General features: G+C 41.8%; 2 protein-coding genes across 15 annotated transcripts in view; one reads left to right on the top strand and one right to left on the bottom strand.

Annotated features, from left to right (window-relative positions):
- LOC138763897 (microtubule-associated serine/threonine-protein kinase 4-like) overlaps positions 1–15,626 on the top strand; it is a 588,435-nt gene that overhangs the window by 540,297 nt on the left and 32,512 nt on the right. For all 14 annotated transcript variants that reach the window (XR_011357883.1, XM_069938893.1, XM_069938918.1 and 11 more), the window contains 4 exons: positions 3,685–3,786; positions 7,621–7,743; positions 8,845–8,957; positions 9,554–9,702. Coding sequence is in view for 13 of the 14 variants with exons in the window: in XM_069938893.1 (XP_069794994.1) it covers positions 3,685–3,786; positions 7,621–7,743; positions 8,845–8,957; positions 9,554–9,702 (487 nt within the window). In the remaining variant the exon portion in view is untranslated. The remainder of the gene's footprint in view (positions 1–3,684; positions 3,787–7,620; positions 7,744–8,844; positions 8,958–9,553; positions 9,703–15,626) is intronic.
- On the bottom strand, positions 10,196–15,346 carry LOC138763941 (uncharacterized). Its single transcript, XM_069938976.1, has 2 exons — positions 14,974–15,346; positions 10,196–14,427 (listed from the first exon to the last, which is right to left on the bottom strand). The coding sequence occupies exon 2, from the start codon at positions 12,936–12,938 to the stop codon at positions 11,175–11,177; it is 1,764 nt and encodes a 587-aa protein (XP_069795077.1). The 5' UTR covers positions 12,939–14,427; positions 14,974–15,346; the 3' UTR covers positions 10,196–11,174.

Here is a 15,626-nt window from a genome sequence, read left to right as displayed (position 1 = left end):
GTTAGGGTGGCGAGTGCAATCTTCACTTCACCCATTCCTTCCATTATCTTTTGGATCCTCCCATCTAGTGTCTCAATTTTATTAGCCAACGATTGTAGGACGCCGATCATGTTGCCAATTGTCGGCGCTGGTCTGCAGCCTGCCAGCCCCGGGCCCTCTGCCATCATGTCGGGCTCTTCCTGCATCCCATCTCTCCCGTGCGGCGGTTCCGACGGCACGTGACCCCGTCTGTCAATCTCCTTCGTTTCCAGGTGGGCTGCTCTATTCTTCTTACCCATGCTGTGGTGATTTTAGGGCTTTGCTTTCTCTTTTTCCAGCGTTTTTCAGTTGATTTGCAGGATTGTGTTGAATGGTCTGTCCGTTCAGCTCCTCTACATCACGTGACTCCAACACTTGAAAAGTTTCCTTTTTCTCATCTTCAATGTTTCAGAATTAAATTGCCCTGCATTTAGTAAAAGATTCTTATATTGTGACACTTGTTTTATTCTTGTATTGTGTGCCTTTACAGGGCAAACAAAAGTAAATAAATATTGTGTACATATGTACATAAACAATAAAGGAACCTTGAACCTTGCAGAGTTCACCCATATTTTTCATTCAAGTTGAAGGTAATGTAAATTGGCAATAATGTTCCATGTATTAGCAGTCATATCAAGCTACTAAACTTATGATTGTTATAACCATATAACCACTTACAGCACAGAACAGGCCAGTTCGGCCCTACTAGTCCATGCCGTAGCAAATCCCCACCCTCCTAGTCCCACTGACCAGCACCCGGCCCATACCCCTCTAGTCCCCTCCTATCCATGTAACGATCCAGTCTTTCCTTAAATGTAACCAATGATCCCGCCTCGACCACACCCCCACCACTCTCTGCGTAAAGAAATTTCCCCTCATGTTCCCCTTATAATTTCCCCTTTCAATCTTAAACCATGTCCTCTAGTTTGAATCTCCCCCTTTCTTAATTGAAAAAGCCTATCCACATTTACTCTGTCTGTCCCTTTTAAAATCTTAAACACCTCTATCAAGTCCCCTCTCAATCATCTACGCTCCAGAGAAAAAAGCCCCAGTCTGCCCAACCTTTCCCTGTAACTCAGACCCTGAAATCCTGTCAACATTCTCGTGAACCTTCTCTGCACTCTCTCTATTTTGTTTATATCTTTTCTATAATTTGGTGACCAAAACTGTACACAGTACTCCAAATTTGGCTTCACCAATGTCTTGTATAATTTCATTATAACCTCCCTACTCTTGAATTCAATACTCCGATTTATGAAGGCCAACATTCCAAATGCCTTCTTCACCACACCATCTACCTGAGTATCAGCCTTGAGGGTATTATTTACCATCACTCCTAAATCCCTTTGTTATTCTGTACTCCTCAATTGTCTACCATTCAATGTATATGACCTATTTAAATTTGCCTTTCCAAAATGCAGCACCTCACATTTATCTGTATTAAATTCCATCAGCCATTTCTCAGCCCACACCTCCAGCCTTCCTAAATCACCTTTTAATCTACGGTAATCTACCTCACTGTCCACACACCACCAATCTTTGTGTCATCCTCAAACTTGCTTATCCAATTCTCTACCCCTATATCCAGATCGTTAATATATATAACAAATAATAGTGGACCCAGGACCGAACCCTGAGGAACTCCACTAGTCACCGGCCTCCAATTGGACAAACAATTTTCTACCACTACTCTCTGACACCTTCCATCCAACCACTACTGAATCCATTTCACTACCTCCTTATTTATACCTAATGCCTCCACCTTTTTTCCTAACCTCCTGTGGGGAACTTTGTCAAAAGCTTTACTAAAGTCCAAATAGACAACATCCACAGCTTTCCCCTCATCAACCTTTTTTGTAACCCCCTCAAAGAACTCAATCAGGTTTGTCAAGCATGATCTACCCCTGACAAAACCATGCTGATTACTCCCTATCAATCCTTGTACCTCCAAAAATTTGTAAATAGCATCCCTCAGAACACTTTCCATCAACTTGCCCACCACAGACGTCAGACTTACAGGCCTATAATTCCCAGGTTTGCATTTGGACCCTTTCTTAAACAGAGGAACCACATGCGCCACCCTCCAATCCTTTGGTACCACCCCCATGGCCAGTGACATCCTAAATATCTCTGTTAATGGCCCCACTAACTGTCCACTAGCCTCCCTGAGTGTCCTAGGGAATATTTTGTCCGGTCTTGGAGATTTATCCACCTTTATCTTTTTTAACACAGCCATCACTACCTCCTCGGTTATCCTTATATGCTTCATGACATCCACACTATTTTTCTTTACTTCAACTGGTTCAACATTTTTTTCCCTAGTGAATACCAAGGCAAAGAAATCATTCAAAATTTCCCCCATTTCCTCAGACTTCTCACTCAGCCTACCCTCACTATCTACAAGGGGTCCAATTTTATCTCTCACTAATCTTTTACTTTTAATGTACTTATAGAAACCCTTTGGATTTATTTCTACTCTGTCAGCCAAAGCCTCTTCATGCCTTTTTTTGGCCATTCTAATTTCTTTCTTAAGATTCCTTCTACACTCCTTGTAGCCCTCCTTCAACTTCTCAGCTCCCTGCTCTTTATACCTCTTGTACACCTCCCTTTTTCTCCTAACCCCAAATTTCCAATATTCCTCAAAAACCAAGCCTCCCTATGACTTCCAGCCTTTCCTTTGATCCAGACTGGGACATAACTACTCTGTACCCTCAAAATTTCTTTTTTGAATATCCTCCATTTTTCATTAACATCCTTACCTGAAAATATCCTGTCCCACTCAATATTCCCCAAATCCCTTCTTATTCCTACGAAATTTGCTCTTTTCCAATCCAGAACCTCAACTTTAGGCCTCTCCTTGCTCTTCCTTAAAACTACCCTAAAACTAACAGAATTATGATCACTAGACCCAATTGGTTCTCCAACATTAATGTCCGCTACCTGACCTAGCTCGTTCCCTAACAGGAGATCCAGTATTACACCATCCCGAGTCGGTTCTTCTACTAACTGATTTAGAAATGAATCCTGAACACATTTAATGAACTCCAGCCCATCCAGCCCTCTAACCGTATGGGTATCCCAATCAATGTGTGGGAAGTTAAAATCTCCCATGATCACTACCCTATGATTTTCACACATATACGTTATCTCCCTACAAATTTGTTCCTCTAATTCCCTTGGCCCATTTGGTGGTCTGTAATACACCCCTATTAGCACCCTTTTGCCTCCTCCACCCCTCAATTCCACCCAAACAGCCTCACTGGTCGATCCCTCCATACCATCCTGCCACCTCATGGCTGTAATGTCCTCCCTAACAAGCAGAGCAACTCCTCCTCCTTTTTTACCCCCTGATCTATCACATCTAAAACAAATGTATCCCGGAACATTAAGTTGCCAGTCCTGCCCCTCCTGTAGCCAGGTCTCACTAATTGTTTAGGATTTATCTGCCAGTGAGACAACATCACTAACTATTGCCATGTTAATGCAAGTCACCAATGGAAATGTACTTAACTCGTACTTGGAGGGCTCAGCTACCACACCCAATTCGTAGGCTGCGGTTTATACATGTTTGGTCTAGGCATTTCTGGTAAAATTTGGTAATGTCCCCAAATTTAAAAAAAAAGCTTTATCCTCGGGTTTACCTATTTTGTTTCTCTACCTTCTTAGATGAGATAAACTGGCCAGAAGGGGATGAAGCTCCTGCATCAGAGGCTCAGGAACTCATCACTCTGTTGCTCAGGCAGAACCCATTGGAAAGACTTGGGACAGGTTTGTATTACTGATGAAATGCAATTAGATTCACGAATCTGAAAGTTTTCTATAATCTGCTAATCGTTCTGGTTGAGATGACTTTGTTTTTATGTCATTAAAAATCCAATTCTTGGTTTATATTTAAAAAAAAGCAAGCCTTTCTTTGCTATTTTCAGACAATATCACACTTACTTAAATTGTAGGCATCTTGGTTGTTCAATGCAGTACATCAAAGCCATAGAACTATCAATAAAAATGTGTTCTGATGTCTGTTTCTGATGGTTGAAGGTGACACCTGAAAAGCTTTGTGGATCTTTGGACTGCTGCCCCGGGTGACTGATTAGAATTTATTTGTTCATGAATTCATTTTGTTGTAATTCATTTTCTATTGCAGTTTCCGAATGTGCAGTCTGGGTACTTCCCTGTCATTGACATAAATAAGGTCCATTTATTTTGTTAATCTGTGATTTTAAAAAAAAGTTATTCTTTAATGTTTACATAACTATTGCAGACACTTCCCATGAATCCCTCCAGAACTGCGTCGATCTTATTGTAAAATGTTTTGTGGTACTTAACAAGCATTGCAACATGTCAGATTTAGAATTGAGTATTATGTTGAAACTAAACTTCACTTTTACTGAGTACAAAAATAAGTGTAAGGAGAACAAAATAAAAGCAAATTTTCTGTTTAGCTTCAGTATTATAAATTTTTCAGTGTCTGAGCATTGCTGTCTTTTATTGACCCTAATTGTAATTGAGAAGTTAGTGGTGAGGCACCTTTATGAACCAGAACAGTATTTCTCGTGATACTGCTCACGAGATGTGCAGCCGAGGGTTCCAGGAATTAGACCAAGTCACAATGAAGGAGCACTGATGTTTTTCCATGTCAAGATGGCATGCCACTGGAAGGGATTTTGCAAAAGCTGATGTGGCACCATCTCTGCTCTTACCATATCAAGCCTTCAAAGATTTTTGTATTTCTCTAAGTGGTTGCCTCTCAGTCTTCTAACTTGAAAAAGAGCTTGTCTACTTTCTCATCATATGCCATAACTGCCATCCTTAAGAGTCAAACCAATGCTCACTCTATTGCAAGCGTGCACTTCTTTAATTATGAGTCGAGATTCCTGTTGTGTTTCTTTTCAAGGATTCATGTAAAAGGAGAAATATGTTTCTACACTTGTACCTAAATTCTCCTTTACTTGTTTTTTTTAAAAGACATTGATTATTGGGTCATTGAGTAGACCTTAGCATAGCTTCAGCACCTTAGATCCACAGAGGTCTCTGCATGAGCAAATGGGAAGGAATCTTATTGTGATGGTTTTGGAATTTTGCTGGAGAATTTCTATTTTATCCCCAATAGAACTGTATCTTCCACCTATAACTGTCTGTCAGGATGGAGGCTGGTGACGAGCGGTGTGCCTCAGGGATCGGTGTTGGGTCCTTTGTTGTTTGTCATTTACATTAATGATTTGGATGATGGTGTCAGTAAATATGTGGACTATACAAAAATAGGGGGAATTTGTGGATAGTGAAGATGGTTTTTGGGGACTGCAGAAGAATTTGGGCTGCTTAGAAGAATGGGCTGAAAGATGGCAGATGGAGTTTAATATTGATAAGTGTGAGGTGCTTCATTTTGGGAAGAATAATCAAAACAGGACAAATACAGTGAAGGGGAGGGAATCCAGAGGAACAGAGAGATCTTGGAAAAATGGTTCATCGTTCTTTGAAAGAAGGCTTTTGGTATGCTGGCCTTTATAAATCAAAGCATAGAATATAGGAACTGAGAAATGATGTTGAGACTGTTCAAGACATTGGTGAGGTCAAATTTGGAATACATTTCTGGTCCCCAAATTATAGGAAGGATATCAATAAAGTGGAGTGAGTGCAGAGGAGATTTACTAAAATGTTGCCTCGATTGCAGTATCCAGAATACAAAGAAAGATTGAGTAGACTGGGTCTTTATTCATTGGAGTGTAGAAAGTTGAAGGGGGATTTGATAGAAGTATATAAAATTATGAGGGGATGGACAGAGTAGAATTGAATAGGCTCTTCCCCGTGAGAGCAGGTGAGATTGGAACAAGGGGTCATAAGTTGGGGGTTAGGGGGCAAAAGTTTAGAAGTAACATGAGAGGAAACTTCTTTACTCAGAGAGTGGTGGCTGAGAGGAATTACCTTCTGGAAGAGGTGGTTGCAGCAGGGTTAATTTTGTCATTTAAGAGAAGGTTGGATGAGTGTATGGATGAGAGGCCATTGGAAGGTTATGGTCAGGGAGCGGGTAGGTGGAACTAGTGGAGTTCTCTTAAATCTGTGCGGACTATAGGGGCCGAGATGGCCTGTTTCTGTACTGTAATTGTTATATGGTTATAAGTGGGTTCCCAAATTTAGCACGAGAGCTGCCCCAACCACAAACCTCTGTGGAAAGAGATTTCCTTCTTCCCTGCTTGCTCTTGGTGACAATTTTAAAAGGATGATCTCCATTCCTGTTCAATCCCTACCTCAATAATCTTCTCTCTTCCCCTCACTCCCATCTGTCCAATAAGTAACACCTCTAGGAGCTTCTGAAAAACCAACATAACTTTCTCTGTCGACCTCTACTGTTAATTCTCTGGTTTTCAGCAATGAAACAACCAAAGCTGCTACTAATGCCCTCCCAACTGCTTTAATCAAATAGAGATAGTAGACAATCACATTTCTTTAAGAAAATATGGTTACTTTCTGTATTACTTCACTTTCTCTTCTTTCTTGCCTTCTTTACATTTTGCATTCTTGTCCATATAACCCCTTTCCCAATAACCTCTGAACATTTTGACATGTAAATGGTTTCTTCCTTGAATGTTACCCTCCCCTTCAAAGTCTAGTGATTGATGCCTTCTGATGTAGATTTACTGTCAGAGTACATAGATGACATCACATACAACCTTGAGATTCCTTTTTCCTGTGGGTGTGACAGAATTACCTATCCCCTAGTGATCACCTCCTTGCAACAAACTAGAGCCCTGTCTCCAAAGTTCTCTCCAAAGTGTTGTCTCGGGAATGTTTGCCCATCTTGCCTGTAAGTTGACGATTGACTCACTCCAATCAGGTTTGTCATAGTGGAAAAATGTCCGCAGTAATTCACAAATGGCCTGTGTGACCATGACCATGAGGCATTGTTAATCCTGATTTTGCTTCTCTGACAAGATCAGTCTCACTATCCACTCATTTACCGTGTAGTTGACAGTTCTCCCTTACTTCACCAATCATTGCTCGGGCAGTGGCTTCACTGCAGCCCTTTTCGTGTCATCCGAGATTTCTCCTTTCACAGCCCATCTGTTCAACTCTCAGCCAAATCATTAATCTGTTGGATGATTATTCCAATGGCTTTGCAAATACCTGATCATCTAACATGTTGTTGCGAGCCATCAAGTCCCACTCACCCAATTCCCCTGTTTACACGAGTCTTGTATCAGCTCCTCATTCCCCAATTAATAGCTTTGCTACTGATTCCTATCAACTTCCAGCCCTATATCTGATTCTGGGATCCAGTATTTGTCTCTCATTATTAGAGGCTGCAATAAAACAAAAAAATGCTGGAAATACTCTGTAGTTTGCAGAGCCCAGGCCTGAAATACCCTTTACTTCATGTATGCGTATTGCACACTAGCCCAGCATCTGCAGACTTTAAAAGAATGCAAGTTCATTATTAATAATAACTTGGTAATTGTGGCTATAAATGTACGATGTATGCCGAATTCAAACAGATGTTCACCACGACAGTATTCTGTTCTTCCCACATTGCCAACTCGACTTGTTTTCAAATGTGAGACTTTCCCTTGCTTACATTGTCTCCTCCACGCCCTCTTGCTCCCTCAGGTGGCGCCTATGAGGTGAAGCAGCACAGTTTTTTCCACGGTTTAGACTGGAATGGTTTATTGAGGCAGAAGGCAGAATTTATCCCTCAGCTGGAGTCCGAGGACGACACAAGCTATTTTGACAGTATGTGTTGAAACTTTGAAAAGTTGTTCTTTTATGATGTTTTCTGACAATTTCCTGTACGTTACAGATGAAAAACATCGCCTCAATTTTGACTTTAATTTTTTTTTTCTGAAGCAGTGCTAAAAAATTACATTGGGCTATAATTCTTTCCACTTAATGGTCTGGTTGAGGGATGTTTCTGCAATCTATAATTCATCGACATGGCCACAAGGAAGAGTTTGATACTTCTAGAAATCCACTGATGATTTGCAAGCAAGAAACAAATGCTTTTCCACCTTGGTGGTAGCCTGGGTGGGTCAGGGATGGAAAGACAAGTCAGCACTCACCCCTGCCCTGTCTCCCCTTCCAAACTGTCCATCAGTTGAGTGCCACTAGGATGCCAGAACATTCCAAGGCCCGTGCACGGTCCTTGATGAAGGGCACAGGCCTGAAGCGTTGGTTACCCTTTTGCTTTGTATAGATGCTGCGTGACCTGCTGAGTTTCTCTAGCACCTTTGTGTATGTGGCATCTGCAGACTTTCCTGTTTAATGTCCATAAATTGTCCGCATGCCATCAGCAGCAGGCAGGGTCAGTGGGTGGGAGCAAAGAGATTGTCAGCAAGAGGCTGCCAACTGCTTAGCACTGGAAGAAAGTTGAAGGGAAGAGAGTTTCAGTCAGAGTGTTAGAGGAAAGACGTGTTGAGAAGGAAGGACTCATTGCAGTGTTTTATTTAGTCTTTTTCTTGCTAGATGGGTATAGCAATAAAATCATACCAGCTTCCCATTTTGGGCAACACCTCCGGCCCCAACGTGGAGCAGAATTTTCATAAATAAAACCTCCCTGGTTTTGAAGTGGACTTTCAGCTATCTGTTCAGAAAAACAGAACAACATGGATAAAGAAGCAAGAGATTGGTGTTTGAGTATAAAAAAATTATCTTATAAATTTGATTCCAGGCAAGCATAATTGAGTCAGAATGTGTCAGTTTTCCCTACCCATAATGTGTTGGAAGTTAATTATGTAAAGTTGTATGGAAGTTCAGATATGTGGTTTATATTTGTAAATACATACCACAATTCTTTTGAAGAGCAAAATTTTGATTGATGTTTTGTAACATGTATAGCTCGGTCTGAGAGATACCATCATATGGAAACGGAGGAGGAGGAAGAGACAAATGAAGAAGATTTTAATTTGGAAATAAGACAGTTTTCATCGTGTTCCCACCGATTTAACAAAGTGAGTTTAATATACATTGCTACAAAGTTAAAAGGATTTTTTAAAATATGAATTTTGTGTGATCTCCACTTAACGCCTTCTGGATCTCCCCATGCACTTTGAAAATATTGTATGGGCAAATGAGTTCCACATCTACTTCTGGGTCCACAGCTCCCAATTCTCTGTCATCCCTATCATTCTCAACTCTGCTGCTGCGCTACTGAATTCTAAAAAAATGTTAGTATTTAAATTTAATTTGTTTTTTAGATTTAGACATACAGCATGGTAACAAGCCCTTTCGGCCCACAAACCCGTACTGCCCAATTACATCCAATTTACCTACAACCCTCCCCCAGTACGTTTTGAACGGTGGGAGGAAACCGGCGCCCCTGGGTTAAACCCAAGCAGAATTGGAGAGAGCATGCAAACTCCTTACAGACAGCTAAACGCTTGCATCCATATTTAGATGAGTTGTAACTTCTCTTTTTGTATAGACAATCAGCATTTCCAGTGATCCAAAGCTACTAATCTTGACAGCCTTCATTCTGTCAACTTTGCATAGATATGTTTTCTTAAGATAGATGAGAAGTATCCAAGTCGAATTATTTTCTCCCAAGGTTTATAAAAGCATGGATCGAATATCACATATTGATGAGAAAAGATTTATTGAAAAGATCCAAGGGGAGAAGGACAATGCAGGTGGGAAACTGAAGGAGGCCAACACCTTGCATGTTGACTCACTGGCGTGGATTCCTGACTCTGAAATGTGAGTATTGTCCGCTGCAACTGTGCCTGCCTGTCCCGTATCGGACTTGTCAGTCACCAACGAGCCTGCAGCAGACGTGGACATACCCCTCCATAAATCTTCGTCCGCGAAGCCAAGCTAAAGTGAAAAGTGAAAATTCAATCTGTTGAGTTAATCATTAGTTTCAAAGTTATATGGTATGTTGGCCAATGACAGTTATTTAAAGCAAATTAATAAATGTCTCTTAATATTTTTTTAAACTTGACTATGCAAATGGGTATGTACAAAAAAAATTACAAAGTCAAAACGTTGATGAATTTGTTTTGCAGATAAGGTTAATTGACAGGTACACAGCAAGTTCTCCATACATTCCCTCGCTCATCTCTCATGTATTCAGCACATCTCAGAACATCAAACCATCAGGTTTATTTGTCGGCAGCTTAGGTATCATCTGACTAGTGTTAGGTCTGCTTTGTTCATGAATGAGTGAGTCAAACACAAGACTGAGTCGAAATCAAGGTTCTTTGTTCTTTATTGCCGGATTGTAACACTTGCAACTAACAGTGTTAGTTGGAGAAGGCGCATTCTGCCGTTATCAGCAAGTGGTGTTTTTTTATACCTCAGGATACGTACTTAGTAAATTATCATACCATGACATTGTCCAATGAATAAACTGTTGCTACCCTTCTCTGTTAGTCTGCTGCTCATCATTCTTGTTAGTGCAAAGCTTATCTTGAGTGTACAAGGTCACATCTGCATTCTGTTACTCCTTAGTACTGGGTGACTCCTTCTCCGGTCCCATCTCATGATGTTTTTACCTTACAATCCCTCCTTTGTCCTCTTTAGAGGACAATCTTGCCCTGACTACGCTACCACCACGTTACATTAGTTCGCCTACTATTGCCAAGCTCTATACGGGTTCTGTTTACGGGGTTGTTCGGCTGGTGGGCGAGGGCTCCCCCCAACCCTCCTTTGCATATACCCCCCATCCGTTTCCCCGATCCCATTGCCCGTTTACAAGTTTCATTCCCATTTGCCCCCAAGCAAATAACTAGCTAACCCCCCCAAATATTAGTAATTACCCAAGTTAACATATACTCTACAATCTATTTCATAATGTTTGTTCTACAATCTATTTAATAAACCCTCCTCCCCGTCACATTCTCCATCAGACTCCAGATCGATCTCTGCAACTTTTGACGCCTCCTGTGATGTGAGATAGTCCCGCTCCGCAGCCTGCATAGCTTGATATTTCGGAGGCAGCTCATCATGGTTGGCAAAGGCTCTCTCAATTGTCCTCGTGACCAGCGTTCGAATGCATGGAATACAACAACAGCCACAAGTGATAAAAATGGATACAGAAATGAACAATCCTAGGAAAAGTTGTCCCAACATTGTTCCCCATTTCCCAAACACTCCATGTAACCAGGACAAAACAGGGTTAGAGACTCCAGATTGGGCTTTTAATTCCTTCGCCAATGCCTTAAGTTTTGTCAGCCCCTTAGTGAGTGACCCATCTGCCCTGTGTTATTAGAGATAGAAGTGCAGCATAGATCGAACTGGAAGGTGCTATCCTTGTCTTTATCTATCTTCAGAATAACTTTGGCCCCACATGGATCCGAACTACTCTGTTGGCTTGTTTGGCAACCCATCAACAGGAATGCCCATAGGGCCCTCAGCATTGTCCACATTTGTGGACTCAGATCAGAAAGATATTTGTCTGAGACCCCGTGATCAATATTTTCTCCTTTTATGGGTCGGTCTCTTTCTACTTTCTCATTCACTACCCGGTCCCATGCTTCAATATTCAGTCTGATAAATTTCCCTCCCTCCGAGGTGGAATATCCCGGGATTTCTGTCTGCCTGTATTCACACCCCATCGCTTCCTTCACCATCGGACCCAACTGTCGGGCGTGGTGATCTTTGGCAATTCCCAAGGTTACATGTGGCACACTTTCAGCTCCTAAGCAGAACCACTCCATTTGTTCTTCTGTCATGACAACCATAGCAGCTATTCCCTCCTTACCCACAAAGATAAATGGACAATGTATCATTTCTGTCTTCCCTTCTTTTAGTTGGAGGGTTACCAAGGCGTCCAAACTATAGGGTGTAGGGAATGTTTCTCTAAGTGCTTCCCAAAATCTATTTCGAAGTGGGTCAAATTCTATTTCATCCCCCAATTTACTACTTCTAAGGATTCTCTCTATTTGCTTCAGGGCCCCTTCTGCCTTTATTTTTATCATGATAGTTCTGACATCTGCGAGTGCTAATTGTTCTTGACAAGTTTCTCGCTCAAAACAAGAGATCCATGGACCAGCCCCATTACTCAATGGAGGAAGTTTTTTCATTAGACTCTCTAAGTCCATTCGTGACCAGGGTACATATTTTTGATTTCCCTGCCCCGTGATCAGCAATGGGCATTGATATCTCAATTTTGGGGATTTCTGTTCCTTTTTTACTCTTGGAATACATCTATTTATTCCCCCCTGTTCAGACACCTCTTCGTCACTACTGTCACTGTCCCCGTCAGGTTCTGATGTCTCAGAGTCAAAGGTATATCGTTCACGCTCGTCTCTAAGATAGTTTTTTTGGTTAGAGTCTAGTGGTTTCACGTCTTTCTCTTTCATCCTAACTATGTCCAGGCGGGCATGTCTACTCTTCTCCCTCCCGAGTTCTTTTATGCTACTTCCCTCCCATGGTGGGTCATAACTCGTTTCCTCATCTGTACTACACTTCTCGTCCTTTATTCCTGTTACTGTTCCTCCAGTTTTGAGTTCTGCTGACAGTGTTGTAGTTATCTTTTCCATTTCTCTCAATACATCTACCATTAATTCTTTTTGTTCCTTGCTGGTCTGCCCCAGCACATTCACATCTTTGTTTAAGTTTTCAATGTTATCCTGAACCTTTTTCATGTTCCTTTTCTGCGTCTCTAAGTCTTTTTCTATTTTCTTGGATCCCACGGGGGTCTCGACATCTATTACTCCCCCTTCTATTTTTAGTAAAGGGGCCTGTACCTTGTCTGACGTGTCCCTATTCCCGATGTTCCTGTCACGTCCCAGTGTTTCAATATCTGGATATAAGGGACGTGACTCCTGGGTCCCGTCTGGGGTGTCAGGGGTACCTTGTGACTCCACATATGCATAGGGCGGGGGTCTACAAGCTATTTCTACAGGGGCCATAATAGGTGGGTTATCAAGGAGACCAAATTCTTCGAATATAGCTAGGACATCGCGGTACTGCATCTCCTTGTCTCTCATCTTTTTTTGTGCAGACTCTCGATTAAAGATTTTCCTTTCTATGTCCCGTTTGTATAATTGTATAAGACTCACTTATAAATGATTTATTGTCAGAGTACATACATGACATCACATACATCCAGAGACTATGAGAGAGAGAGAGAGAGAGAGAGAGAGAGAGAGAGAGAGCATAGCGAGAGAAAGAGATAGAGAGGCAGATACACAGAGCACAAGAGATAGAGAGAGAAAATGCCTTGCACTGGCCCCACTGGGAGAAAAGTCTTCAGATTAACACTTTCGTTTCATGGTTACACTTTTAAAAGGTTCTCATCCTGTGATCACTGGTCTGGATCAGATTGGGTCTCCCACCACTGGGAACTATCACTCCTTCCTTCCCTCCCACCTCGAGTGAGCTACACGTCAGCCCACAATGTCTGCCCTGATCCCGCAATGGTGGGGGTGCGGGAAAGAGGGAGGGAGAGAGGATAAAACAGGATCCCATTTGATGCGGAGCTGGAATTGTGGGCATAAAATTTAAACCAAATTGTATTTCTCTGCCCTGCCCAACCTGGGGATTTCAGGGCAGCACCGCCACAGATTGGGATTGGGAGGGGGAGTGGGTGAGAGAGGAGGGGGGGGAGAAGAGAGAGAGGGGGAGAGAGGGGGAGAGAAGAGAGAGGGGGGAGGATGAAAGGAGGGAGGGAGAGAGCAAACCCGGACACTTCGTGGCTGGAAACTGGAAACAGGCACTTTTCCTTTCCCTTCTGTGTTTTGTTTCTTCCAGCTTATCTAAGACACTATGCTTTAGAATTTTGTTTCCCTCACCTGTCAGGAACATCTCAGCGCTCCCGGGTAACCACCCCATCTTCCTCCAGCGATCTACACATTTTCAGAGAATTTTTTGTTTCTCCAATGCCACATTACTGGTATTTCGCTTCCCTAACTCCTGATTAATTTCCCTAATAACTTGGTCAAAGGTCTTAGCAGACAATTGTGCAGCCATTGCTGCAGGGTCGCTTCCTAATGCCTCTTTTAATTTGTCCGTTTAGGGGATCTATGTTAACGAAAATCGCTTTTAAAAATGTCTCTTTGCAGGCCGGATGAAAAAATTTTTTAGTGAAACAGTCTCTAAATCTGGTCCTCCGGTGGACCTCAGACTGTCCTGTATACTCTGATTGCTCGTCTTCCACTCTCTGTTTTCCCAAAGAGGTCTGAAAGTTAAATTACAACTAGGAAACCAAATTTTTTGGGCTATATTTTTGTCCAGTTTCCCTGTACCAATCTATGAATTTATGTAACTTTATCTCCTTGGTGATGCTGGGAATACCCTCATTTAACTTATCAAAAATACTTCGAATAAACCGGGTGTCTCTTAAGATTCTGTCAACTTTTTCATTGATATCTCCTACCTGATCCGGACACAGCTTTTGCAGCCTTTCGTCGTCGTCCTTGTTCACCAGGCAGGCGTCCCTGAGTACTCTTTTTGTCGTCTCAAGGTCTCTAATGTCCGCTGTGGTATTCCACCACAGCGAATTGTGGAAATAAATTCTTAAGTTTTCAAGTGTACAAACATTATCATACCTACCGGACATTTATAAGTGGGTCTTTATATACAATTGAGACCAATAAGCCTGAACCTTCGTTTTCTTTCAAAGCCCAACCTTCACGTGGGAGATTTCTCCTCTTAATAACCAGTTTAGGGCAGAAAACTCAGGTCCCCAATTGTTCATAGACCACCTTCTCACTCTATTGGACTTTGCAACGACACAATAAAGACTTTTTAAACTCTAGTAGTTTGTCGGCGAAGCACTTATCAAATGTCACTCAAACTCCTTAAGGACTTTTCTTCTCTCTGTAACCACTTACATGATACAATCCCGGCAGGTGACGACCTTCAATTATGGTCGTCTAATTTATCCGATCTCCAGTTCTTACTGACAATCATAAAGATTTTAAAAGAGAGAATTTTGTTAAAACAGGCTTCTCTGGACCTTTTTATCAGCCGGCTGAGATGATTGTCAAGAAAAACAGAAACCGTCGTCCAGTGTCCACTCACCCATCACGTCGGGGTCACCAAATTGTTAGGTCTGCTTTGTTCATGAATGAGTGAGTCAAACACCAGACTGAGTCGAAATCAAGGTTCTTTGTTCTTTATTGCCGGATTGTAACACTTGCAACTAACAGTGTTAGTTGGAGAAGGCGCATTCTGCCGTTATCAGCAAGTGGTGTTTTTTTATACCTCAGGATACGTACTTAGTAAATTATCATACCATGACATTGTCCAATGAATAAACTGTTGCTACCCTTCTCTGTTAGTCTGCTGCTCATCATTCTTGTTAGTGCAAAGCTTATCTTGAGTGTACAAGGTCACATCTGCATTCTGTTACTCCTTAGTACTGGGTGACTCCTTCTCCGGTCCCATCTCATGATGTTTTTACCTTACACTAGTTACCCCACTGCAATGAAGACCAGTGGAACCAAATCATTACCAACATGGTACATATTTCTAGATGCCAGAGAGAAATCAGAGTTATGGGGTAAATAATTGGTTTATTGCTTGGGTTAAAATAAAAACAAAATGCTGGAGAAAGTCAGCAGGCTAAAAAGTGAACTTTATATAGCAGAGATAAAATAACCAACGTTTCAGGCCTGAGTCCTTCATCAAGGTATGAGCAAAATGTAGACAGGTTCCCCGAATAAAATGGTGGG

Source organism: Narcine bancroftii, chromosome 1, assembly GCF_036971445.1.
Source record: "Narcine bancroftii isolate sNarBan1 chromosome 1, sNarBan1.hap1, whole genome shotgun sequence".
Lineage (NCBI taxonomy): Eukaryota > Metazoa > Chordata > Chondrichthyes > Torpediniformes > Narcinidae > Narcine > Narcine bancroftii.
The sequence above is the reverse complement of the archived record's forward strand: the minus strand, read 5'-3'. Positions and strand labels throughout refer to the sequence as shown.

Bases quoted from the DNA above. Each gene is read 5' to 3' on its own strand.
- LOC138763941 (XM_069938976.1), bottom strand. From the start codon at position 12,938: ATGAGAGACAAGGAGATGCAGTACCGCGATGTCCTAGCTATATTCGAA.